At 40.0% G+C, this 27,735-nt stretch overlaps 1 protein-coding gene and 1 long non-coding RNA gene across 3 annotated transcripts in view; one reads left to right on the top strand and one right to left on the bottom strand.

The window, feature by feature from the left end:
• Window positions 1–27,735, bottom strand: part of LOC146442356 (uncharacterized) — a 298,132-nt gene that overhangs the window by 235,241 nt on the left and 35,156 nt on the right. The window lies entirely within an intron of this gene.
• RAD21 (RAD21 cohesin complex component) lies at window positions 87–24,168 on the top strand. 2 transcript variants are annotated; one of them, XM_085053440.1, is made up of 15 exons: window positions 87–197; window positions 5,888–6,061; window positions 7,464–7,593; window positions 9,729–9,828; window positions 10,828–10,934; window positions 11,834–12,037; window positions 12,487–12,612; window positions 12,807–12,929; window positions 14,570–14,793; window positions 15,115–15,274; window positions 15,585–15,736; window positions 17,236–17,385; window positions 17,834–17,917; window positions 19,764–19,939; window positions 23,711–24,168. In XM_085053440.1, exons 2-15 carry the CDS (start codon window positions 5,918–5,920, stop codon window positions 23,757–23,759), a joined length of 1,929 nt encoding a protein of 642 aa, XP_084909566.1. In that variant the 5' UTR covers window positions 87–197; window positions 5,888–5,917; the 3' UTR covers window positions 23,760–24,168. The 2 variants fall into 2 exon arrangements, with proteins under 2 accessions (XP_084909566.1, XP_084909567.1); XM_085053441.1 differs by lacking the exon at window positions 23,711–24,168 and having other exon boundaries at window positions 19,764–21,545.

Genomic DNA, 27,735 nt, shown 5'->3' with positions numbered 1-27,735 from the left:
CGCGGCCGCCATCTTGTTTGCTTGAGCGAGCGGCTCGGCTTCGCTCGGCTCCGCTCGGCTCCGCTTCGGCTCTGCTCGGCTCGGCCCGGCTTCGGCACAGCTTCGGTTCGGTTCGGCGCCGCTCGGCTCGGCTCGGGCTCGGCCCGGCCCGGCCCGGCTCGGCAGGAGCAGCGAGCGGTCCCCGGGCCCGGAGCAGGGTAAGGAGCGGCTGCGGTCGCCCGAAGGGGCCCGGCGGGCCCGACCGCAGCCCGGCTCTCGAGGCGCCGCCGTCATGCTCGGGCTCGGAGCCGGCTCTTCGGCCGAGCGCTCCCGGCGGGGAAGGCCCTCCTGCTGCGCCGCGGCACCTGGCGCTCTCCGAGAGGGGAAGGGCAGGGCAGGGCGGCAGGGCCGCCCCGGGACCCTGCGCGGGGCCGGGAGGCCGGGGCGATGCGAGGCGAGCCGGGAGCAGCGGGGCCCTGAGCGCGGCCTGGCGGCGGCACGGGCAGAGCCCCGGGGAGCGGGGCCGGGCGGGGGGGAGCTGAAGGGAGCCGGGCTGTGCACCTGGAGCACACCCGCGGATCCGCAGGGACCGTCCCGCTTCCCAGGGCGGCCGGGTCACGGGGCAGCCGAGCGAGCCGGGGGGGCTGTGGCGAGGGCCGGGGGCTGCCCGGTGTAACAGATCTCTGCCTGCGGGTTCGCTGAACGGACAGCGGGGCTGATGCGGTCTGGAGAGGGGGACTGGAGCGAAGTTTCATTTGGCAGTCTTCTGTTTTTAAGTGTGATTTTCTTTCTGTCGTGGATGGAGCAGGGTACTGAATGTCCTCACGGCCTCCCAGGTGGTATATGAACTGTCTGCTGGACACTGTTGCTGTCCAGCTGCAAATGAAAGAGGCTTTTAAAAATGCCGGCCTTTTGGAGATGGACACTGTTAGAAATCTTGCTGTAGTTTTTAAGAGTTCTCTGATTCTGAATAGAAACGCTTCTGTTAAATATAAAACAGGGGGTTGTGGTTTTATCCATAACAAAGGAAGCTTGGGGTCACTGGGCATTATTAGCATCTTTCAGTTTAAATGGCTTTTCCTTAAATTTAGAGACATAAAATACTGTAAATTTGGAGAAGTTACCATTTAGGCCCACATTGTGAAAGTGGGTGATAAGCTTTTCTTAATCTCTTACTCAGTAAAACTCTTATCTTCAAAAACGGGGTACATCGCAGCATAATTAGGCCCAGGCTTGTGTTTTGTTTTATTTTATGAAGGCTCATTTGTAAATATTTGAGATTCAACAAAAGCTGGAAAAGCAAAGCCCACTGATCTAAAGTTTTAACCAGAGAGGAAGTCAGTGTGATAGGGTAATAAAAGGAGGAGCAAAAAGTTAGTGAGCCCTATAATAAACTTAAATTACCACACAAATTAATAATGCCTTGCTTGTAGCATGGGATTTCCCACAGAAATGAGAGTACTTGCTTTAGTTACTACATCAGCTTAACTTATTAGAGGTAAAATGTTAAGAAGTTTTTTACATTTTGGCTCTTTGGATGAATAGTGGAGAGAAATAACTGCTGCAAAAGATGGAACAATATAAGGAATTCTCTTCAACTTATATACCTTTAAGGAGTGTGTTAATACATGGTTTTTACAAGTTTAGTAGTTTGAGATGGATTTGTAATTGCACAAAACAGGTTGGTATAATGGCAATAGGACCTTAAATGAGTAAGATTTCTTTCCTACTGGTTGAGCATTCTGAGTGTGGGGGTAAGGGCAGGATACCTGCTGAGGGTTAGGTGTGGCTGTGGAATTGAGGGAGGAGGGTAACAGTGTTCATAGGGTTCAGTAATCTGCAGCCCTGTACAGTACTTGTGAGTGATCTGCCTTTTGAATTAGTAACCTTAGTGGGGTGCTGGTTCTATCTGATTGTGTAGGTGTGTAGTATATTGTAATTGGAGAACAGTGAATGCACTCCTGTAACAGAGTGGCATGGTTTGAGTAATTAATAGACCTTGTAGTGCAACCTCAGCTGTAGAATTTCTGAAAAATTGTTGATGGAAAAAACAAGACCTAGAGACAAATGGAAAATGCTGTGTGCATTTATCAAAGGTATGTCGAGTTGAACTAGTACAATTTCATCTTTTTCAATAATTGATTTTGTGGACATAAGAAATTAAGGTGATTTGTCATTGAGCTTTAGTAAAGCTGCAGGTGCAACGAAGAAATATATTAAAATTCAGATAAATGTGGATTAACCAGACGATTAATCTACCTGTGGTTGAAGGAAGGAGATCAGATAAGGTGGTGGTGAAAAGGGGCATGGAGATGTAAGGTGATGTTAGTGGAGTTTGTGATGAATTTTTTTTTCAATGGCGCCATGTATTCAGTGTGGTACTGAAACCTGCCAGGGAGGCAGCGTTAGTGGGTGCCAACACATGTAAAGTTTAGTCGTGTAAGGACTGGAAAGTGAAGGTTTATGAGTGAAAATTGAAGAATTCAAAGTACAGTTGGAGGGTCAGGGTAGTTCTGAACTTCTGAAGTCTGGTAGGGCCAACTCAGGCTGATGCTGATGCAGATGCACAAGGTGATCTCACCCTTCCCCAGATCACCCAGGGCTGCCTGGGTTTAGCAAAGCAGAAACAGCATGGGGGAAGCCAGCACAGATGAGAGATTGAAGCATAGCATAAAGACAAATTAATTAAAATTACTGGCTGATTTCTTAAACTGTAGTATGGATTTTGTCCACTCATATGTGTATACCTGTGGTTTTGGACTAGCTTGACAACAGGAACAAAAGTAGGTGACAGTAAAATAATAGAAGGCTGAACTTTAGTTGTGGACTGGTGTGTGTACATAGCCTAACCTAGGGAGAGCAGCTGACAAGTGGGTTTAATGTCCTAGAATGAACCACAGTCAAATCAAAATATGGCAAATATTCTGTCTATTGTCAACTCTTAGTTCATTAAGCACCCCTCTGCATGCCTTGAGAGAGGGACTAACTATGGCAGTGTGCTCTTCAGAGTTCAGTTTGCCATTCTAATATGCAGAGGGATTTTAAGCCTTAATATATGTGAGCTGAGGGTTAAGATGAAGCTCCTAGTTAGCATCTGAAATATTTTAGTGCTACTTTGGAAGGAGCAATTAGCAGACTCTCAGATGAGAGAATGAAACAGGCAGATTCTGAATCAGACCCTGTGTACTACCAGTATTACATTAGTTCTGCTTTACATGTTCACTTATGCTGTGTAGAGAATTAAAGCGTTTTTTACACTTCTATAGGAAGAAGAATATTTTTGAAAATGTGCAATTGTTGACCAAGTTAGGCAGAGAAAACCTGAGGACAATTTTGGCACATTTAAGCAAATTCAAAGTAAATGGCAATAAAGTTTCAAGTATTTTAAAAGCTCTATATGGCAAGATCAGGATTTGGTCCCACCTGGCCTTGTGTGAGAGAAAGTGAGAGCAGCCACTGAGGCCTGCTTTGAACAGTTGTGCTGAGGTGCTAAACAGCTGAACTGTAAAGGTGGGCTTTGTACAGTTGCTGTAACCCAGTTATTGCCATGCAGAGCATCTGCTAGAATTTGTAAGTGGCAGAGACTCATGACAGGAAATTTCTGGTTTAGGGAATAGAATCATTAATTGTTAATAACAATTCAGACTGAAACACGCTTTATCTGTAATCTGATTGGCACTGTATCCCTTAAAGTATTTCAGTATGGTAAGGCTTCAGTGATGGATGAAGAGAAATTTTAAATGAGATTTTAAAACGAAATTTTAAATGAAATTTTAAAGAGATTTTAAATGATAGATGAATTGCTTTTGTCCAAGTTGTCCAAATAGAAGGTTTCACATTTAACAGGAAACTTATGTTTCCAAGTAATTATATGTTTGAAGCTTTGTGAAACCCATGCTATCTGTTTTAATAATTGTGCCAAACTCCACTAGTCAAAGTACATTCTTTTGCAACTGTTGTTGAATGCTTTTAATGGAGTAATACAAGTGGGTGTGTTTACTCTGTGTTTGTGTTTTCTCCTATTCCTCATGTTCAGAGGTAATTTACAGGCTTACTGTTGCCAGAGCACTGCATGGTTGTGGTAGCAACTAAAGATATCAAAGTGCTGTGCAGCAGTTACATCTCTGCAGACACAAAAATACTGAGGCCTTCAAAAATACACAAGGATGGAATTGTCTGTTGGCCTTAAGAGAGTGTGATGTCTTAGAAAATACTGGGGCGGAGGGGGTTAAGTAGAACACCTTCCTTTAGATAATGTTTATCTAAAATTTATTTAATTGTGTTTCTTGGAAAAACTTGCTCATGTCCATCTTAGTGCAGTTCTCTCCTTAGACCTCACACAATCTCAGCAAGTAAAAATGGCATTTTAACTTTTTGTCAGTTTGCTATTTCATTCTGACTAAAAGCTATTAACCTCACTCATAAGAGTAGTTTTAATTTTCTATACTGAGTTAATTTGAGTTTAAGCTGAACATGGCCTTTATTTCCTTTAAATATTTCCTCCCCACTGTTTTGGTTATGGATGGAATTGGTGGCCAATCTGTCATTAAGAGAGTAACTTGATGATCAGTTCTGTTATCCAAACAACACGTCTGGTTAATGCAGCTAAAATTCAAAGTTTTCATCTTGCACATTGAATGATACCTATGAGTGGTGTACAAGTATGGAGTATGGTATCATTGCAAAGATAATTTTTCCTGTCCTTTATATTCCTTCAAATCTCATTTATTAAAAAAAACCAAAACACATGCAACTCCCAAAATGAAAAAAAAAAAAAAGTTGTTGGACTTGGCTTTGAGATCTACATTTTTTCATTTGTTATCCAGATGTCTGGAGGTTGGCTTTATTTCCACTGAATCAGTAATGTCAGTGCTTCTTTTGCCCCTATACTTGAATTCCTGGCAGTAACAGTTGTGGCTTGCTGGGCTTCCTCTGGCAATTTTTCTGTAGGCATGAAGGAGGTAAAAACTAAAATGCACTTGTTGTATCTTTAGTGTTCTTCTCTGTTGATTCATTTTCCTGGCTTATAGAAGTTACTGCAAAAATTCTAGGTGGAGATTCTTCTACTTTTTTAAAGCAAACCTTTTTTTTTCCCCTCAACTTGTAGTTAACTGAATCCTATGCTCACCTCATGCATGGAACTGGTGTGTTTAGATCATAAGACATGCTATTCTGATTCCCTGTGGTTTGATGTGCTGGCCTCTTACCAGCCATAAGAAGGTAGTTACTAGATAAATGGATAACAGTGTTGCTTTTTTTTTTTTCTGGTGAAGGAGAAAGAAAATGGAATCTTAAGGAAGTTTGGAATAATGTAGTCAGTTTTCTCAACATTTTTATTGACAGTTGATTAAAAAAATATGAAATGGAGAACAGTCTGTTCAGAAATAAAGACATAATTGTGCTTCCTGTTTAGGAAATCATAGTGAAGTCCAAAAAGGTTTAGGGTTGTGTGTTTTATAATGGTGAACCTTTTCCTGGAGCAACGTAGAAAATATACTGGTGTAGTAGAATAGTTGCTACTGAATTAAGGGTAGAAAGAAATGGAAGTGGCAGAAAACTACTGTGGACTGAAAACCGAGATGCACTTTGCATTAGGAGAGTTTGGTATCATTACCCTAAAGCTTAAAAGATTCAAGACTATTTTTTATTGGGGGATGGTAAACATTTTTAAGTTGCATATGTGGCTGTTTTTTCTGCTTCATAATTCCTCTGTAATAAATACATATATATGCTCTTACATGGACTTACTTACAGTAAGTGTTGGCTTCTTAAACATAGTAAACAAGCAGTCTGACCTCAGTGGTTGAAAAGCAAATATGTGCACTTCTGAGGATAAGGAGGCTGTTTACAAGGATGTTCTTTGTAAAATAAAAAATATGGAAAGAAATATTTGCCTTTCTCTTTACAGGTTTGCACTTTGTTTTAGACATCTGGGACCATGTTCTATGCCCACTTTGTCCTGAGCAAGCGTGGGCCGCTGGCCAAAATCTGGCTGGCGGCCCACTGGGATAAGAAGCTTACCAAAGCCCATGTTTTTGAATGTAATCTGGAGAGCAGCGTGGAGAGTATCATTTCCCCAAAGGTATCTATTTGACACTAACAATGCATTACCTTGTTGTGAAAAAAACTTGTGTGTACAGGTGGTGCTTACTATTTGGGTCACTCGAGCAAATAAAGTTCATAATGTTGCTATTTTAAAGGGTGGAAAGGTCTGTTTAGATGTGAAATACTCTATTGTGAAAGTGGAGGAAATTTTGAGTAGCTTGATGTTTTTAAATGTTTTTGTTTTTCTTCCCCTCTGCTACTTATGACAATGAAATTGTCCATTTTAGAACTAGTGGTAAAGTTATGACTTTTGTCACTTAACAGATGTCTGAACGTCTTACACAAAAAGCAGCTATTTGGAAAAAAAAGAAAACTTATTTATATATTTTATGTTGGTTGATACAAATGTTAACAGTTTTTGTAATGCTACTCTAGATTTTAGAAGAACTGCTAAGTGTAAGCAAAAAGTGGATTGTACCATCACAGAGATGCTTACTATTCCAGAATAGTGATTTGCTTGATTATCAGCTCTGGAAGGATTTAGGAAGAAGAAGATAATGTTCCTAGACTCACAAATGAGATGGAGCATTCTTTTAGAGAAAGAAGAAACTGACGGGCACTCTTTCATATATTTAACTTTGTGTAGCAGTTCATCAGTTGAAATATTTAAAGGACATTGGAGGCAACAAAAAATTTTCAATTCTTAGAGGTTATCCTGTATGGCTTACTCTTTCTGTGGGACAATTAATTCCATGTACCATTCAACACACATTTCATGCTCTTTCAGCCTACTTTACCTTAGGAAGAGTCCTTCCCTGAATTATTCTTTTTCACTTTTGTGTTCCCACAGCAGATATTTCATTACACAGCAAAGCAGTGAGGTTGAAGAGGAAGGGAACTTAAAACCGTTTTAGTGTGGCAGTGCTTCTTTTAGTGTACCAATCCTTGTTTATGGGCCCTCCATGTCTTCCACTGTTTCTCTCTGATTTTCTTTTTAACTGCAGGACAGAAGATGGAGAGGTAGCTAACAGTTTTTATGCATATTTTATTTACCCAAATCACTATTTATGGCTGTCCAACTTTTTGTATTTTTCACTTTTTCCACTATTAAAGTAGCAAAGGTGTTAGAAAAAAAGATGTGGTAAAAATAGGCTTTGTCACTTATATTTTAAGTAGACAGAATAATGTTTGGGAATTCCTGGAGTGAGCTGCTATTAATTTACTGATATTTGCCAGGGCATCTATAAATAATGTAATAGAGTTTCATTTTAAACTGTAGACTTGGCATTCTTTGTTTCTTCAGATTTCTGCCGATTTTTATGCTTGTTTTGTGTATTTGATTTTATTGAAAAAATTCACGTAAAGCTGACCAAAATGTCAGCTTTTTAATGGAAAAGTGGGGCTACATCTGATTCACTGATTGTGCAATGTGTTTTCAGGTGAAGATGGCACTTCGAACCTCAGGACATCTCTTACTTGGTGTTGTTAGAATCTACCACAGGAAAGCAAAATATCTTCTTGCAGACTGTAATGAGGCTTTCATTAAGATTAAGATGGCTTTTCGTCCAGGTATCTGTCCTTATCTAAGCACTCTCTGAGAAGTTACATTGATAAATATAATTATGAAGAAGGCATACAATTCTGTCTTCTTATGTCTGTATAATTACATAAAGGTATAGGTTATAGGAGAGGTAATTATTGCTGCTGGCTGGCTGACTGAGTTGTCTGAAAAACGTCTTTTAACCGAATTCTGAACAAAAACTTCTCCTATTAATGCTGATTCAGTCTAATCCCACTTATGATTTTGGCTGTTGCTGGTGTATGATGTTAAATGGAAATACACTGCATGGTTTTTACCTTCTGTCTGAAAAAGGCCAGTGCCTTATTGAATAGAAGTATAGAAGGAGACTGGTTTCCTTCAAGGGTGAGGATTGTTTTGCCATGAGTTACAAAAGAAACATAAAAGTAAGCTGGTTTTTTACCCTTTCACGTTTTAGTTTCTGAAAATAATGTGAACTGTAATGTGTGCATCAAAGATAGTTTCCCTTCTGTCCGTGTGCAACACAATTTCCACCCTCTATAGTTGCTTACTTAAATATTTTCCATTAGGGTAGGGTGCCATATTAATATCTGAAATTACTTTTCCATCCTGCAGTCATTTATTAGGCTTTCACACAGTTGATAGCTTTCTTTAACTCTGGCCTGGGGAACTTTTTTCCAGTTGAAGCATAGCTGTGGCAGTGATGCTGCTGGATGCTCACAGCTGCTAAATCATATTCTACTTTTTTAAGTTAGCAAGTGCAATAGATTTAAAAGCTGAACTTGAGAGAGACTTTGTTTTTTGAAAAGGCAGTTCTTGAAAGCCAGTGCAGCAGTTACTTGAGAAAAGTTAAGGTATGTAATGCCTTTATCTTTATTTCCTGATCTTCAGATTGTGATTCAGGCATTGAATTTTATGTAGCTTTCAGTGGCAATTTGTTGACTGTTGCCAATATTTTGTTTACTAGTGTATTTAACTTCCCTGTGTGATAAGAACATAAATTTGTTTATTTCACAATCTCTTTTCCCAATTTCCCTGCTTCTAACAGAGTGCATGTTGAACCCTTGAAGGTGAAGCACCTTAAGATTTACAAAAAATGGCATGCTGGCCTGACACAAGCTGAGGCGCTGGTCTTTGTTCTCAGTTTATCAGATTTGGGCCTTAGGCATTGTCTTGAGTCTGTTCTGAGAATCATTTACATGCTTCATTTTAAGCAGCCGACAGGTGAGAATATTGAACAGCCCTGAAAGGAGGTACTAGATTTCTTCATTCCTAGCTGAGTGCCATGATGAGTAAGCTACAGACTCATGCTTGTTCCAGGTCTCTATGGACAGTGGTTCTTTGATTATTCATTGCAGAGGGGAGCACAGTGGGCAGAGTGTTTCTGAAGTACTTGTACCTCAGAATTGCGTGTGTTCTGTGTGTGGGTCAGAAAGCAAAGCATAGAGCTCAAATCTTCTGCAAGTTACAGAAGGAATTGAACCTGCATTTCCCATGCACTTTCAAGTGCCCTGACCTTTAAGACTTTGAATAAAGGAGAGGGACCAACTACTGGCACTGGTTTTGTGATGCCCAATCTGATAGTCATGCTCTGAGAATGCCTGCTGAATAAGAGTAAGCATCTCCGGAGGATAAGAAAAGGTATGTGTGTGGTTTTGGTAATACAGCTCTTTTATGTGCAAAAGCCTGTGAGTTAGTGTGCCCCAAGTGCAATCAGTACAGTTCCAGAGCTTCTGGAGCTAGTGGAACTGAATGAAGGACCACTAGCAAAGTAGTCACACTGTGCTGCCACTGTAATGTAGAATCCTGCAGCTCATACCGTGTATCTTGGTAAAATTATTTTGGAGCAGGTACCTGTAGTGTTGTGAAACATAAAATAGCTGTGTTGGCTGCACAGCTCTGCATAGTGCCATACAATCATCACTGATTGATTTTAGGCTTCCAGCATTATACAGACAATGCAAGGGCTTGAAGATAATATGTTTTGAATTTAGTTTGAATCTCGCTAACATTATAGGCGGTTTCTTTGTAGGTGTTTCAGCATCAGTTCAGTTCAGAAATTTAAAGACAGTAAGCTCATGCAGGGAGAAAATGCTAATGGCAGAGGGGAAATTGCTGTCCTTGTAAGGAATGGGAACTCATGTCTGGGTTTTCTTCTTTGCAGGAGTTGTTGATTTGCCTGAGGAAAACAGAGAGGCTGCTTACAATGCTATTACCTTACCTGAGGAGTTTCATGATTTTGACCAACCACTTCCTGATCTAGAGTAAGCTTGGTTTTTTTGGGTTTTTTTTTATTTCCATGAAAATGGTAATTGGTTTTAGTTGGGGAGAGACTGGTTTTAAACAGCTAACTCGTTGCTGAATTTAAAAAAAAAGAGTCTGTAGGTAACTTCTATCCTTAGGTCTTTTAATACACTAGTAAGGAAGTGTGCAGTCATCATTGTATTGATTTTAAGTTCATAGTAGCATTGACTTTAACTGAAGTTAAAGCTGTCCTTACAGGAGGTTTTGAAAAACTCAGATGTCTTATTATAACTTCCTCTTCTTCTGTGCAAGGCACCCTACATCACGTACATCCTTAGGTTAGACAAGATTAGTTTTATGGAAATGTTATTGATCTTTTAAAGGGGCACTTCTAATTCTTAAAACTTCTTAATACTTATGGATTACTCGTACATATCAAGTATACAACCTGAATAGTTCTTAATCTTTAAAAAACTAATGTTTTTTTATTTTATGTTTGTTATTTGAATTATTCATAAGGGAGTTTTTAGAGTACAGCTTACTCAGTGTTCTATTTAGTTTATATTTAAATTAGAGTATATACTCATCTGAAACTGCATAAAATTTCTGTGTCTTCATAAGACACATACCTTAATAAACCACAAAGAGTGTTAACTTGGTACTGGTGCAAAATACAGTGTTTGATAAGCTATATTAATAGCTTTGGAAGTTGAAGGGGAGAAAGTATTTTCTTGATTGTTAATTTGGCCTTTGAAATTAGTAACCCCAACACATCAAGGAGTAAGAGACATTCCTGATACATTTCTCAGAAACTAATGCAGTTTGGATGATAGGTTTGAACAGCTAATGGTCTCACTGTTTTAAGTAGTAGTTTCTATTCAGTGTTCATCATAATTTTTTTCAATAATTGACGTGAATGTAAGATTGCTTTTTACTAAATTATGTAATGTTTATTTAAGCAGGCTTTATCTGTTAATTTTTTAATGAGATTTTTAATAATTGCCTTCTGTTTGTTTAAGTGATATTGATGTGGCTCAGCAGTTCAGTTTGAACCAGAGTAGAGTGGAAGAAATTACAATGAGAGAAGAAGTAGGCAACATCAGTATCCTCCAGGATAATGACTTTGGTAAAGACCTCGTGTTATTTTGTGTTACTAGCTAATTTCAGTTACTCTAAGATATGGTTTTGCAATTACTATGGAATGCCCACTAAGCACAAAACAAATTAGATCAAACATGCTGTGGTTTTGTACATTTAATTTTTAGTTTGTTCATGACAGTTTTTCCAGAAAGTCTGTCCTCTAATAATCAGCAAACTAGCTGCCTAGAATAGGCAGAAAGAAAAGCTGAAGAATATTCAGTCAAGTTAATCAGTGCAGTACTATGTCAATTATAATTTCCAAAACGTGGTGTGAATATGAAGTGAGCTGCTGCTTTAATCATAAGCATGTTCTCAGTCAGAAGCCAGTGGGAGATTTCTAATGCTGAATCAGTCAGTGGCGGCAAGTTTGCTACTTTGGGTATCTTTTCAAGGACTGTCTTCTAACATCTGAATCAAAGCCTAAAGAAAGTTTTATTTAAATGTTGGTTCCCAGCCTACAGTTTTGTAATCCATAATTCAGTATTGGTTTTGAAAGAATAATCTAGGAATGCTGTTGACTTGGTATTGGTTTGTTCCCTGTACTTGAAGCCCAGCCCTGTGGCATAAGGCACAGCTTTTTTGAATTCCATTGAATTCCTTGGTGGTCTGTGAAGCTAAAATTTAGTGGGATCTTACTAATGTAAATTCAAAGAAGTACAATAAAATGCTTTGAAAAGGCAAGAGTTATTTTTGTAATTGTTTGAACAGTATTTTTTGCTATGGTATTGCTGGGCACAATTCCTTACATTTTGTCATTATCTCTGCAACTATGATAAAAGTGAATTAAAGCTTAGTTTTAAATATGGGCCTTTTTTTGATCAGTTCGGTAGGTCTCTTGCATATTGGTTCTTTAGCATGTATAGCAGTGAAATTGTATTCTTGCAGGTGACTTTGGGATGGATGATCGTGAGATGATGAGAGAGGGTAGTGCATTTGAGGATGACATGCTAGTGAGCACTAGTGCTTCCAATCTGCTCCTGGAACCTGAACAGAGCACCAGTCACCTCAATGAGAAATCTAATCACCTGGAATATGAAGACCAATACAAAGATGATAATTTTGGAGAAGGAAATGATGGTGGAATATTGGGTAAGTTCAAGAAATTTGTTTTTGCTCTATCCAATCTCCAGCCTTAATTAATTAGTTCTTGGGTATATGAGGGGAAGTTGTTTCCTTTGTTGCTAAGATCCCTGTCAAAGTTATGTCTTGCACAGTGGAATTCTGATTTGTGGGTGCTACAGCAATATTGATGACTCAGCATGTTAAGTGTTGGCATATTTCAAACAAAGTGCTAAAAAACTTAAATGCAATATACAAATGTGTGGAAAGTATATTTTAGTAAAGGTTATCTGTAAGCTCAGAAATGTACCTTGAAACAGCACTGCTACTTTCTTCTATGTTAGCACTGAAAGTACTGGTTTCTAACTTTTGCAGTATCTTTATTGTAATAAACTTGTCTGTACTTCTTGGTAAATTTGTCTTTACTTACTTCATGAATTTGTGGATGCAAAACTTAATCTTTCATATGGTTGCTTCAGATGACAAACTTCTCAGTAATAATGATGGTGGTATTTTTGATGACCCACCTGCACTCTCAGAAAGTGGAGTAATGATGCCAGAGCAGCCTCCCCACGATGATATGGATGATGATGATAATGTATCGAGTGAGTATGATCTAGGACTAGATCTAGAATTACTTTGAACTAATTTAATTTGGATTCTAATTCCTTAAAAGCATATTAAGCTCAAAAGTGTGAACTGTGGTAAGCCACTTGCAGGTGTGGAGGAGGGGATGGGAAGGGTAGCACAGCCTGTTAAATGTTTTGACCTAGTGTAAGGTACTTGTTGTAATTGGCAGTGGGAGGACCAGACAGCCCAGACTCAGTAGATCCCGTGGAACCATTACCAACCATGACTGATCAGACAACGCTTGTTCCCAATGAAGAGGAAGCTTTTGCTCTGGAGCCCATTGACATAACTGGTGAGTGAGCTGTTTGGGAATGTTTTGCACAGTTTGTCAGAGACCACCTTAGCTTGGTGGAGTGGAAATGAATGTCTAGCACTGCTGCTGATTTTGCTTCTCACTTGGGAGAGAAACCAGAGATCAAATGCTGAATTCCTTTTATTCAAATAGTAGCCCTTCAGTAACTCCCAGATAGGTATCTTACATGCATGGTCTTGGAAAATACTAATTTGTGGTTTCTGCAGTCAGTGGGGTAACAGTATGATTCTGTAGCTTTAGATAAACATGATAGTTAAAATGCACTGAATTGGAATGGAACTCAGCATGTCTTTAATTCTAATACGGTATCTGTAGTGCAGTGCAGTTCTTGATATGCCATGTTTGAAGGGCTGGAGTGACTGTTTACACTGAGAACAAGTGTTCTTCTGGTGATTTGTAGCTTTAATGAATTGCTGAGTTCAGGAGGTGCAGCTTTTTATTTCAATTTTTACTAAGTAGGGATTTTCCTTGTCTTTTATGCAAGAAACTTGCTTATTTTAACTGATACTGTATTTGACTTATTATATGCAGACCCCTGTTTTATTAAAAAAATAGTATCTGGAAAGCAAGTAGCTTGTCCTGTGTTTTTAGACTGAGCTCCAGGCCCGGATTCCCTGCTTGGCCAGTGAGAGAGCCCTGGCACTGCCCTCTCGTGGCGGGCTGGCAGCAGGGGTCCAGCTCATCTGCTGGGACCAGCAAAGACAGCATTTGCCAGAGCTTCAGGGTCTGCTGCAGAGTACCAGGCTGTGAGCAATGTACAGTAAAGTCATCCTAGAGTAGGGTAAGAAGTTTACAGTTAAAATAACCACCCATATTAACTCCACCGAAGCTCGGGTAGGGCTTAGGGAAAAAACTGGGTGTGATATTTTGAATCTGTGATTAGAATCATAGAATGGCTGGGATTGGAAGGGACTGTGAAGATCTAGTTCCAACCCTCTTGCCATGAGCAGGGACACCTTCCATTAGTCCACGTTGCTCAGGGCTCCATCCAACCTGGCCTTGAACACTGACAGGGATGGGGCATCCACAACTTCTCTGAGCAACTTTCTCCAGTGCCTCACCACCCTCACAGCAAAGAATTTCTTCCTAATATCTAGTCTGAACCTCCTCTCTGTCAGTTTGCTGCCATCCCCCTTGCCCTGTCATTACATGTCCTTGTAAAATCTCTCCTCCATCTTCCTTATAGGCCCCCTTCAGGTACTGGAAGGCCATAATTAGGTCACCCCAAAGCCTCCCCTTCTCCAGGCTGAACAAAACCAAATCTCTCATCCTTTCCTCATAAGAGAGGTGCTCCATCCTCTGTCCAACTCGGTGGCTAGTGTTTGCACCAGCCTAACACTGCAAGCCACGGGGAAGAGAGGCATGTGCAGCTGAGGACATTAAGGCTTAGGTGGATTCAAATTCATAGAAGAATTTGTAGGTTATGGGACAGCATTCATAGTATTTGACGTTTTATTTTGTACACAGCTTTTAATCCTTCTCCCAAAGCTAGTGTTGCCTTAGATTCTTGAGGCAGCTTTATACATAGGCAAGTAAGACCTGTAGAGAACTTGCAAGATTCTTCTGCAGCATGGTACCTGTTTGAGCTAACCGTCATTGCTTGCTAAAAATCTCAACAGTCAAGGAAACCAAAGCAAAGAGGAAGAGGAAGCTGATTGTGGACAGTGTGAAAGAACTGGACAGCAAAACTATTCGAGCTCAATTAAGTGACTACTCTGATATTGTTACTACTTTGGATTTGGCACCTCCTACTAAGAAACTGATGATGTGGAAAGAAACTGGTGGAGTTGAAAAGCTTTTCTCTCTGCCTGCACAGCCTTTGTGGAATAACAGGCTACTGAAGGTAATGTTTTGGTGCAAATTCATTTTTAAATGGACTATATTCAGGATTGTCCTCATGTATAGCAAACATTAGCATATAAATAGAGATACAGTGATTGCAGTATTCATAATTGGAAGAAAAAACATAGTAAAGAGTTAAGGTAAGTATTTCAAACATTGCAGTTAGCAGTTACAGAAATAAATGGGTTTGTTTAGATGCTAGTACTGTTGGAGAGGAGCTTAAAAACTGAGAAAGAAAAATAGCCCATAATTACTTGATCAGAAATGAAATTAAAGGACACTGAGAACTGCAGTAGTGAATAATGTAACCTTTCCTCTGTAGCTGTTTACTCGCTGTCTGACACCTCTGGTACCAGAAGACCTGAGAAAGAGGAGGAAAGGTGGAGAAGCTGACAATCTTGATGAGTTCCTTAAAGACTTTGAAAACCCAGAGGTTCCCAGAGAGGAGCAGCAACAGCAACAGCAGCAACGAGATGTCATTGGTTTGTGTCTTATCAAAGATGCTTTGCTTTCCCATGGAGCTTTTCCTTTTATTTGTGCTTTGTATTAAGTCATCAAAGATTATGTATGAAGCAATGAGCTTTGTAATGGTTGTTTAACTTGATATACAACCTGTGGCATAAAAGAACTTTCTTTCCTAGAAATGAGGGATGCTTAGGAATTGTTTGAACCAGTGGATTAAAAGTGCAGGCTGTTAGAGTGCTCAGTTCTAAAATAATAGCAGATTGGATTTTGGTACAGTTTCTAATTACATTCTTAAGTTTCTAAAATAAGTTTTTTTGCGGAATATAGATGAACCTATTCTGGAGGAACCAAGCCGTTTACAAGAGTCGATGATGGAGGGCAGCAGAACCAACCTGGATGAATCTGTTATGCCACCCCCACCAGCTCAGACAGGTGTTAAACGCAAGCTGCAGCAAGTAGAACCAGAGCCAGTGTTACCTGTGAGTAAGCTTTTGTTATGGTTTTTATGGGGAATGAGAACTGGGTAGTGTCTTTGAGTAGGAATGACACAGATTTGAGGCCCTAACTTTCTATGGTCCTTTGAGATCCACTGTAGTAGTATCAGAACAGTTGTCACTGGGTAATCATTCTGGTGTTCTTAGGTGAAAAGCTTACTGAAACATTTAAAATGCTGGTGGGATAAAGAAATTATACTATTTCCTCTAGAAAAAGTCTTCAACGAGTTTAGTACATTGCTTATCAAGTTCTGCCTGGCAAGTGTATATGAAAGGCTTCCATGAAGCAAGGATTGCGTTAGCTGCATAAATGTCTTTTGAGATAGTCCTAGTGTTCCAGGCTTAAGGCTTCGAAGAAAAGCTTTGATTGTCTGGAGAGATTTCCTAGTTGAGTTGTGAGTAGACTTGGACAGTAGCTGTGATGCAGTGTGAAAGGAAACTAGTGAAGGGGGGAGGAAAGAAATGGGCAAAATGAAAGGTGTATCCTTCTGAATGCTTGCCTGGTGAAAACATTCCTGGTTTATGCTGTGTCTCGTATTTGTGCGTTTTTTAACCTCACTTTTCCCGTTCCTTGGCTAACAGGTTGTTGACTGTAGAATGGGACTGTTAGATGTTACATTATCTTACTAAACATGGTGGTGGCTGCTGCTCCTCTTGGCCATGTCATGGGGTGAAACTGGCATCTATTGTAATAAGTCAGTGTAATTGGGGGATGTTGGTGTGTTGGGAATTCTTTCATCATCCTAGAGGCCAGGTCAGGCCTCCAGCAGCATGTACAACCTGTAGTAATACCGGCTGTATGACTAAATCAGAAAATGCTTGGCCGTTTTAGGGTATTTGTAGAAACAGTTTCAGGTGTCAGGGTAACTATACTGGCAAGCACTTACTTGTTTATAGATTTGGGGGAGAGTACCAAATATTAATTTTAATGAAACTGTCTACATAAATCCTATTAAATTGCTTTTCTGGATTTCCCCCTTGACATAAATATTTTCTGAGAATATGCTTGAGCACCAAAGTCATTCATACGTTTTTGGAAACTATGCAGGTACCAATATTTTAATTCCTTCATGTTTGTATTCATGAGAGCAGCATTTTGATATTTTGAAGATGTCTTGTTCCAGTGAGTCAAAGCGTGTTCATGTAGCACTGCATCTGGTTATGTGGGATTTTAAATTTGCATGTGCAGATCCAAGGAATGAGATCAGTAATTTGGATGGTGGAATAAGTTAAGTTACTGGAGAGCCTTTTTACTTTCCAGTGGTATCATAACTTCTGGTTTGAGTAGAATCTAAAGGATTGAAAATTCACATATGGACAGCAAAACAAAATTGCTTTTTGGTTTTCAAAAATGAAAAATTCTGACAAATGGCTAAGATTTAGATACTTGGATTTTATTAAACTGGTCTGTAGCACCTTCATTCTATTGTAAAAGCACTGACAAAACTATACTCTTTGTTTAACTGTATTGTGTGCTCTTAAAGCATCCACCATCACAGCAGCTGGAAATACCACCTGTAGAAATGCCTCCAGAGGAGCCCCAAAACATCTGCCAGCTTATACCAGAGCTAGAACTTCTGCCAGAAAAAGAGAAGGAGAAGGAAAAGGAGAAAGAGGAAGAGGAAGAAGAAGAAGTAAGAACTGTGTAGAATCAGTTTGTGTGTTTTCTAGAAGTGTTTGACTGTGGATTCAGTAAAAGGCATAAGAAATAATTCTTTTCTCTGTCATTAGGAATTAATAAACCCTTGGAAATACAATTCTTAAATTATTTCGTGACCATTTTATAATATTTGATTTTATAAATTGCATCTGCATTCTGTTCTGAATTAGTGTTCTCCTGTTCTCACACATGGCTGGATTAAACCACTGTATATATTTATAATGCCTTAGACAAGAACTTCTGACCATAATGGTGTAGTTCATTTTAAATAGCTTGTGCTACTTAATGAAAGGAACTTTTTGCAAGAAAACCAGCCATGTCCTAAAATGTGACAACTTAAGTTGTCTCTTAGCTACAGTATTTAATATTCTGTGGATATCAAAACAAACTTCATTTATCAATAATTTTATACCTGCTTGCAGGAAGAAGACGGCACAGGGGGTGATCAGGATCAAGAAGAAAGAAGATGGAACAAGAGGACTCAACAAATGCTCCATGGACTTCAGGTACACATGATCATTTGCTTTCTCTTAAAGTAGCTTTTGAGTGTGCCCACTGATGCTTTTGACCTGAGTTAAAAGGTAAAGAAAGAGCTTTCTTTGCAGTAGGTGTTACAGCCTAAAGTTCCAGTTATCCTAGAGGGGGAAGAATGCGTGTAGTTGGTTAAATCTATATCAAATAACTAAAATTAAATCTATACACTTATACTTACCACTTTTTTTCCAAGAACATTTGAATTTAAATTTTTCACTTAAATATTTTTCAACCTTTATGTCCACACTTGGTGTGCAACTAAGATTCCCAGAAATTTAAGTTTTAAAATAATGGAGTTTGATTGTGTTTTTAATGAAACCATATCACCTCTGACTTTGTGCTATATATCTTTAGTAGGAAAAACCCCATAAGGGTCTAGGGATATAAGACTATTGTACAGGATATTTACTTCCTGGCTAGGCTAGTTTGAAAACTTGAGTGCCATGAGAAGTTGAATCTCATTACAACTGGAAATGTGGAAATGTGACCTTGGCTGATTTCCAGCATGTGGCTTCAGTCTGCAGAGACATATATCTGTCTATCTGTAGGATGGATTCTTGCCTGCTGGAAGTACAGAACTTTTTTCTGATACAATGACTGAACACCCCAGTATGCACCTGAACTGAAGCGCAAACTGTTCCTTTGCTTACCGGTCTGTTTGTGTGTGTGTCCTCCACATATTCTTGGACTGCCTTTGTTGTTCAGCCTAGTTGGTAGCTCCTTTGTTCCCTTAAATATTTTGGCAACTCCTGAGATCTGGCTGTCACTGAATGCCAGAATCCCAAATGGTCACACAAGCCCCTCTTCTTTCTCCCAGCTTTAAATGCTGAGCATGATGCCATATGGCATGGATTATTCTTTTGGCCAGTTAGGGTCAGCTGTCCTGGCTGTGTCCCCTCCCAACTCCTTGTGCACCCCCAGCCTGCTTGATATAACTTCTGAAGTATACAGATGTTGAGTTGGTAGCGTTGTGTAATGTTTTCCTCTCTGAATGTTCATCACAGTTTCTGAAGAGAGCTTCAGAATTCTCTTCGGACATATCTAGCTTTTTTCAATTCTTTCTTCCATGTACCCAAAAGATCATCTCATTGGATGATTGAAACATTAAATCTGCAATAAGATTGGAGTAAAGATCTGATTATTATAAAGTCATGTGCTTTGGCCAGCCAAATAACCTTTTAATCTAGTAGACATTCCAAGGCAGACAGTTCTGTTTTAAATCAAAGAGTTCAGTTTTTGTCCTGGCCAACAAGAAGATGTGCTTTCATTATTTTTTTAATAAATATATATATATTCTTGCCAGGACTTTGAGAAAATGTAAGTGACTTTGGGTACATAGCTTAAGACAGAGGAGTTTTAGGAATAAGCAGGCTTTCACTTTGGAAAAATTATGCATCTTTTAAAGAACGTTAGCTCTTGAAATTTTATTTTACTATTCTTGGAATTACCTTTATTTTGAGAAATACAGCTTGTTTGCTTTTTTATTTTTTATTTTTATTCATATTAAGAAAAATATTGTCCCGTAGTCAAAAAAGACTGGTTAGCTATTGCTGCAGAAATGAAATCTTGTGGTGTACAAGTGTTTCTGGAATACGTTCAGCAGATTGAAGAATGATTTTTCGCACATCTCTGGGAAGCTGACTAGGCTTCATTTAGCTAAGATCCATAAAGAAATTTTCATGGATATGTTGTAATGTTCCCATCCTTCCAAATCCTTCACTGTCCAGGGGTTGACAACAAACAGAATCTTGCCAAGAGACATTGTTGTTTCTATGTAGTTCTGTATTTGATTTGTGGTATCAATGTTGTGTTTTTCAGAGAGCTCTTGCTAAGACTGGAGCAGAATCTATCAGTTTGCTTGAGCTGTGCAGAAATACGAATAGAAAACAAGCAGCAGCAAAGTTCTACAGTTTCCTGGTACTGAAAAAGCAGCAAGCTATAGAGCTGACACAGGAGGAGCCCTACAGTGACATCATTGCCACTCCTGGTCCCAGGTTTCACATTATCTGAATGGTTACACAGAGCAGAGCTAGTGCTCGTCTCACCAGTGTGTATGTGTATTGCCCTGTCTGTAGGGCCCACGAGACCGTTGCAGAAAATTTAGATTTTATTGTCTGTATAAAGTCCTTGGTTTTCTCTTGGGGTTATTTTGGGGTTTGTATTTTAACTTTACCACTCAAATTTTTAGTGAAACTGCTGGGGTGGGTGACTTGAGTTCCAGCTGCAGAAACCAGACATCTCAAGTGCCCAGATAAAGATTGTTTTAACAGCTTGGAGCAGATGTGTGCAATATTGGTGCATGTGATGTTGAGTATCAATGAAAATGTCTTACAATAATTTGACTAGTTGATTCAGTAGAGATATTTTTTAACCTATACAAGTAAATCTGAATGGCCAACCTATTGTCTGATTTAAAAACTTTGCCAAACTCATGTGAAATGTTCCGTCTGCTTCTCATAGTAGTAGTTTTTTTCCCCTCTCTAGATCATTGTGCATACCGTGGCTCTCTTAAAGCTGCCAATATGAAAGGTAGTGCCTGATACGTCAGCTTGCTGTGTCACTGCATTTTTGCAGTCAGATTTTTGTAGCCCTTGATGCTAAGGGGAAACGAGTGTCTGTGGAAAGCACTTCCTCTACATGATACATGAAAGGACAGAACATGTGAAACATTTTAGATGAAACATTCCTTTTCATTTATCACCTTGTTATGGTCCACTACTGATAATGGCTAATTACTGTTAATAAGAGACAAATGAAAACTAGTCATTTCATTTAAACATTTAAGAAATCATAATGCTTTAGGTTTGTTAGAGCTGTATATAAACTCCAGACTTTTTAAAAGACTTCTAGATTGTAAATTATCTGATTGTTTTTTTTTTATTAAGCAGGCATCTGACAAGAAAAATTGCTAAATTCAGATACCACCTGTACTGAAAGAGCAACAAACCTTGAATATAGAGTACAAATGGGCACAATTCCACTTAATTGTGTAGTGCATTAATGGCTCTTTGGATATATTTATGGTTTTAGTGTCAATTTTTTCTGATAATGTACACTCCCATGTTCAAAACATTTTATCAGTTTTGCAAAAGCCCGGTTTGACTTTATCTCTAAAGAATGAAGCTTTACTGTTAGACCAGGTAGCACCAGAAATTATGTGAATATGTTGATTATAGAGACCTGTCTTAACTTTTTTTAGGGCAAAATTATTCACATTGAAGGTTCTGGTTTTAATGTTGGCACTTTTGTGAAATAATTCTGGGACTCTGAAATTTCAATGTATACTCAACTGTAAAATTATGTGAATGTTTAAAAAACTGAGACTACATGATGACCATGTTTTAATAATCCTTGAAAAAGTTAATTGTATAAAGTTACTGCAGCTTTATTTTCAACATGATGTGCCTGTAAAACCATAATTTTCCCCTTTGTAAAAAGAGACATTGTAGATAACTTGAATGTTTAATTATAGAAAAGGTCATTAGTTTCTTGTTACACATTTTTAGTCTGTTTTTGTTGCTTTTCAAGGTTAATATTCTTGAAAATAGTTGATGCTGTTATGTATAACTTTTCTAATAAAAGTTGTGTTATAAGCTGTTATGTATTAGCTCTGTATCTTGTTTGAACACCTTCCATTTATGTAGGAGGGACTGAGCACCTAGAGGTTGGTTATTTTGCTATTAGGTGTGGAAAGGTTTAGCTCTTTGAGAGATTTAAAATTCGAATATGTAAATAGATTTCTTGCCATTAGGAAGGAAGTGTTACTCTACTGGCTGTACTGTGCTTTTGTTTAAGCATTCTATGCTAGAAATGTCTGTGTGGAAAATTATGGGAGACTGTCTATAGAATGTGATTCATCGACATGCCTGTCCCTTCTGAATGCCAGAACATAGCCAGCTTGATTTGTTTTAGTTCTGCTGTTACCTTGTTTCTGGAGTTGCCTCTGCATGTAGTCAGTGCCTCTGGAGTTACAAGCTCCTGGTAGATCCAGACACTTGGATCCGAGCCTGTGACTGCAGCACATCTCCCATGGAGTCAGTTGGCTACCTGTAGAGGTTATGTGTAGTAGCAGTGAATTCTGATTGATGTAGGCTGGGTGAGCTTAGTCTGGGCCCCACACACAAGGGACTGTCCTGCTTGTGAGTGACCTGTGGGAGCAGCCAGGCCCGTGCTGTGTGTGCTGTAGTTCCTGTGGGATGCAGGCTGGCCTGTGCTGTGTTTGTACATACAGCACTGGAAAAGAGTAACTTCCATTCCTTTGTTTCAAGCTCTGTGAGAGAGAAGTGTGGGAACTTGGCCACTCAGACTAGAATGAAAGCTTTTTTGGTTTTTCTATCAATAATCTAGTATGCTTTTATCATCAGTTTTGCTCTTCATTACACCACTGTGATCAACACTCACGCCAAGTTGCTTTTGCTCAAACATATGCCTGATGACACTAATCTGGGGCACTGAATGCAAGCTCTGCTTTATCATGTACAGGATTTGGTACTAATTCTGACCATGGCCTGCAAGTAGTACCAACAGGCTTATGTTTCTTGGAAAGCAGGCTTTGTGTGTAACACTGATCAGCTATTGAATGAGGTCTGAGGAATGGTGATAGAGCATTGGTGTTCTTTTATAGCTCCTGTATGTACAAGAAGTATATTTCCCTTCTCTGTTATGGACACAAATGATGAGATGGAGAATTGCACAGTATTTATTGTTTTCCCTATGACTGCTCTTTTTTTTTTTTTTTAATGCTCCAATATCTTTTTAAAGAAGTACAGCATCTGCATTTTATTATAGTTCCTCCTCAAACAAATGTCAAAATGGTTTTAAAGAAATTAACCATAAGCATTCACTTAGTTTTTACTAGATAGAAATCATTTTTCTTGCAGCTCAGTGAGTAACATCTATTTTCAGAAAGCTGTCTTGTGAGCGATTTAGATTTGATCGAGAACATTACTGAAAAATGTGTTCCTCAGGCTGGACTGGACTGGACTGTCTCTAACTTTGCCTGTTGTGCTGCACTGCAGCAGTGAGGGAAGGATCTGCTGTGAATGCTTCTCTGTGCTCCATCTTCCCGTTGGTGGCAGTTTTGTTCTGTCTGCAAAGCTTAACTCTTCACAATGGGGCTACTATGCATGCCCTGCTTTCCAAATTACTCGGTGGTGTGTGAAAAAGAACAGTTCAGGAATCTAAGGAAATATTTCTTCAATGAGAATGAGTTGTTGAATGAATTCCTGCCCTGTGTTGTCTGATCACCTTGAAGATGCACTGCTCTGTTTTATTCCAGCTGGGGTGGAAGGGAAGAAGGCAGGCAGGTGATGTTATCTACAGCTGGAGATTAAATAGTGCTCTGTTTCTGGGAAAGGTACGAGTAGAGGATTTTTACTAATTAACAAGATGTGATTTAAACCAGCTTGTTAAGCAATGACCTGGCAGCTCTTGTGTGCAGCTTTGCTTTAGGGACTTTGTTGGAGGGTCATGTATATGGTGCTGAGGATGTTGATCTGTGCCCATCTTCTGTCGGCACAAAATTGCCTTTTCTGCTTTGGTCTTTCCAGCTGACATTCTACACTAGCAAATCAATGAAGTCAAATTTAAAAGGGTTATTTTTCACTCTCTATTGTCACATGCTATACCTGTGTCTGTGTTGTGGTACTTAATAAGACTTTGGGAGTGGGGGGTTAAGGTAAATTTTTCTGTCTCTAAACCTCTCAGGTGTCCATTGATTGTACATCTTTCCTCAAGTGGTTTTATTCATCTTTGTGCTTTTTCAGACCTTTCTTCTGTTTCACCTCCAAGAAGTGGCTGGAATATATACTGTGAATTTCTGCAACGTGAACATATTAGAAAAGCTGAACTACCAAGAAACAGGTTCTCCTAACACACAAGGAAGAAAGGACAGTTTTCCACATTTCTTGCTGACCTCTGGGTCTAATAAACCCATGGGAGGGACAAGGACAGGAGGTAGAAGAATGGAAGATTTTTATAACAGGAGCTAGTTTTATATTTATTTCAGCTTAAAACATCTTCATGCAGAATAAAAAAAAATTCCGAAATCTCAGCTAGGAGAAAATATTCACATTAGCCAGACACTAATGTTAATGTTGTATTATAAGTAGAATAAGTGCCAGAAACTTTCTGGGAGAACACACCCTCCGATTTCATTTGGCCCTAGATATTCCCCAGCAGCCAGGAGTTATACATGAGGTAGTTTGGTTGTCATGAGCTGCGTCTCTACATGTTTTCCATTCCCCAGCCCCCCTGCTTTTCTTGTTTGCCCAATTTTTGTTTTCAATAAAAACATTAAAATAGCATAACATTGCATGAAACTAAATAATTGAGGGGGTGTGGCTGACCTTTAATCATGGATGTTTATAAGTGTTGTTTGAGACTGACCAAAGATACATGTGATGAGAAACACAGAGTAGCTCATGACACTTGGCATCCTTCTAGAGCAGATGGGGATTTGAAGCCAGTAGTGTTCTCCATGCAAGGACTCCTCTTAACTTAAACTGTTCTGCTACTTTCTTGAAACACTTTCTCCTTCCCTGCCTTGCAGTGCCCAGGTAATGCTGGCAATTATTTGTACAATTTCATTTTCTACGTTTGGGGATAGTGGGAACTGATTCAGGGTAAAACCCACAAAAAAAAACATGGTTTTTTTTTTTTTCCCAGCTGGATCAATTCCTAGATCCTGCACACTGGGCAGCCACACAGAAACTTGTGCCAGTATAACACAAGAAGCACCAGGCAGAATAGAGAAGGGAATCAAGTGAGGATTGCTTTTTTGGGTGGCTGTGCCAACTTTGCATGTGTATTAAATCAGTCTAAGAAAATTATTCACAAAATCACAGTTTGAATTCAGGAGTCCCAGCCCTGGCTAAAACTGTGTACTGGCCTGTTCATCATCAACTTGCACACCACTTACTCTGTTTTTCCAAGGCAGAAGTTGAAAATTCTCCCTCAAACCAGGTATTTCTATGACAGAGCCCAAGCCCAGCCTCTGCCAGCGGATGTGTCCGCACTAATTTTCTGTTCATTTTGTGAAAGTTAATATATCCAGTCCTCACGTTACTGGAGAGGAAGCCAGATTTTGAGTCAATTCACAGGCAGCATGTACCACACATTGCACTGGATTGCAAACTCCGAAACGAAGGGATCAGAATACCATAAGCGGTTCTACTGCTGAGCATTTTTGCAGAAAAGTTCAGCTAACTTTGTCTTTGAACAAATTAGGCTGCTTCTCATATTTCTTGACTATGGGACTAATCTCCAAAACAAAAGAAATGCTGATGTTTAAGGAATAAGAAACCACAGTCAATGTTATAATAAAAAATAGAAGGAGAAGCAGCTTAGCATTTGGATTTCAAAGCCAAATTTGATGCTTAGGAATGTCTCTCTGGTCAAGTAACTAATGAGAGACCCTGAGAATAAACTAATCGTTCCATTTTGCATTTGTAATTATAAGAATGCAAACTTGTATCTAGTCCTGCTGATGCTGAGGGAGGCAGCAATGAGCTAGAAAAGGCGCATAAAGATTTGTTATGGTGGCAGCTACTTAGCAACACAAGCTGCAGGCTTTCCTCGATCACCTCTCAAGACTGAAGTAAGCGCAGGAGACACTGGTGCTTCCAGAGCAAAATTTCATCTCCTCATCTGTGAGCAGCAGTTCCAGTTCATTAACTGTGACAGCCTGCTCCCCAGGGTGTGAGCTGGGGCTGGGATCTCTGCAATCCCTTGCCTTCACCACTGAGCTTGTGGAATTACAGGAAGGCTCTGTTCAAAACTCATACTAAAAAGTTGTAAAACTAAGCCCAGAAAGAGCAGACCCACCACATGCAAGAGAAATCTATCAGGAATAAAATCATCCTTATGCAGCAGCAAAGTCACCATCATTCCCATCTCTCTTGTGCTCTTCCCTTGGCAGGATGATGTGACCATCGGACCGTTGCAGGTGTTGGGCAGGTTTTGCTGATCACCAAGGCGCTGCTTTGGGTGAGGCACAGCTGAGCAAGCAGCTCAGGCCTCAGTGCACACAGCTGTACAGGAAGATTTCACTTGTATTCCTGACCCCTTTGCCCAGAGCTGTTCCCTGGAAGCTGATGCAGGTGACTCTCACCAGACAGAGCTTGGGAGGAGGAGGATGAGCCTTCCCCAGAGAGCAGTGTTAAGTCCAGCAACAGGGGTGGACATACTAGCCTTACATGAAATCATTCTGCATTTGTGGCACTTTATTCTTGTGACTTAGTACTGCCATTTCTGTTAGGAAAGGATCCTTCTGGCTGAGTTTGATGTGCCCTGAGAGAAATCCAGCAGGTACCAAATCCAGCCAGATGTGCTGGGCATATGTATAATGGAGCCATAGGACTCTGAATCCGTAAGGCTGGACTGAAAGGGAGAGAACTGTTGAGTTTTCACTGCAAACAAGGCAGAGACATAAGGTCTGCCAGCTGTGGAGGTGGATTCAGCAGGATGAGACAGGGCCTGCAGTCTGGCTGCTGGGACAAGGATGTGAAAAAAGCTATCCACCTCCTCAATAGATCATGGGTTCAAACATGAGCATGCTGTCTCTGTGGTCTTTCCTCAAAAGCCCTCCCTGTTTCTATCATGCCTGAGGCCCAGTTTTTCAGCAGTAACAAAGTTTTCTGCTCAATTTGAGGGTCAAGACTTTCTCCACTGAAGGACAGGAAGGGTAATTAAACACTGGAATGGACTGCCCAGGGAGGTAATGGAGTCATGGTCCCTGAAGGTATTGAAGAAAAGATTGGATGTGGCACTTAGGCGATGGTCTAGTTCACATGGAGGTGTTTGGTCATATGTTGGAATCAATGATCTCAGAGGCCTTTTCCAGCCTAACTGATCCTGTGATTCTGTGATGAGATTTCTGGAACCAAAACTACATGTGCTCATCCTTTACTCCGAAGCAAAGTGCACCCTTACCTCACATGCAAAATAAGGCATCATCAGTGGAAAACCACAACCAAACATGCTTATCATACTGCAAGGAAAGGTAATACTATTCTCACTCTCTAGATTTTCATGGTTACATGACCTTATCTCCTAAGTGTGGTACATCTATTTTTTGTATTAATGTGTGTGGTTTTAGCTAAAAACTAAGCAACAGTAATTTTTTGAACTTGACCCTTTCTTCCTTATGATAAGAGGAGTTGAGTGGCAAAATGCCTGAGTAAATGGCAAAGCAGTGCTTGTGATCTCTGAAGAAAATGGGACATGGTAGCAGCGGTTGTGCCTGGCTGAGCAGGCAGCACTGCATGAGAAGAGTACCACAGCTGTTGGACTGTGGTAGTGTAGTGACTGGATATGACACCATTCCTGGCTACACAGGTAAAAACCTTGGCCTGAGTGTTGTTCTGCCCCAAGGGAAAGGGGATGCTGTTAGACAGTGGCCCCAAGTCTGGTAGTCAGCTGTGAGTTGCCAAGAGTTCCCTGGCAGCCTTGGACTTGGGGTTTGCCAGCTCCACAGAAGCTGACGTTTTCCTCAGGGATGCACTGTGCAAGAACACAAGCGTAAACACTCCTCCATGAAAGGCACTTGACAAGCCACCTGGACTACAAAGTTCCACTCTCCTTCCCCTCCAGCAGAGGAGTTTCCCAGTCTGTCCTACTAGAAAGCCCAATTGTGCCTACCCAGGGTGAAGCCCATGTGAGAGAGCCCTGGGAAGATGACTGAGCTGTGTGCCATGACATTCCACACTGACATCCTGTGACCTCAAGCACATCACAGCTGCAGAGGAAAGCCACTGCTCTGTTCCCCCTCACAGCACAACCTGCTAGTGGC

This window comes from Lichenostomus cassidix, chromosome 2 (assembly GCF_008360975.1).
Source record: "Lichenostomus cassidix isolate B80296 chromosome 2, HeHo_3.0, whole genome shotgun sequence".
Taxonomy (NCBI): Eukaryota; Metazoa; Chordata; class Aves; order Passeriformes; family Meliphagidae; genus Lichenostomus; species Lichenostomus cassidix.
This window is presented reverse-complemented; position numbering and strand designations above follow the sequence as displayed.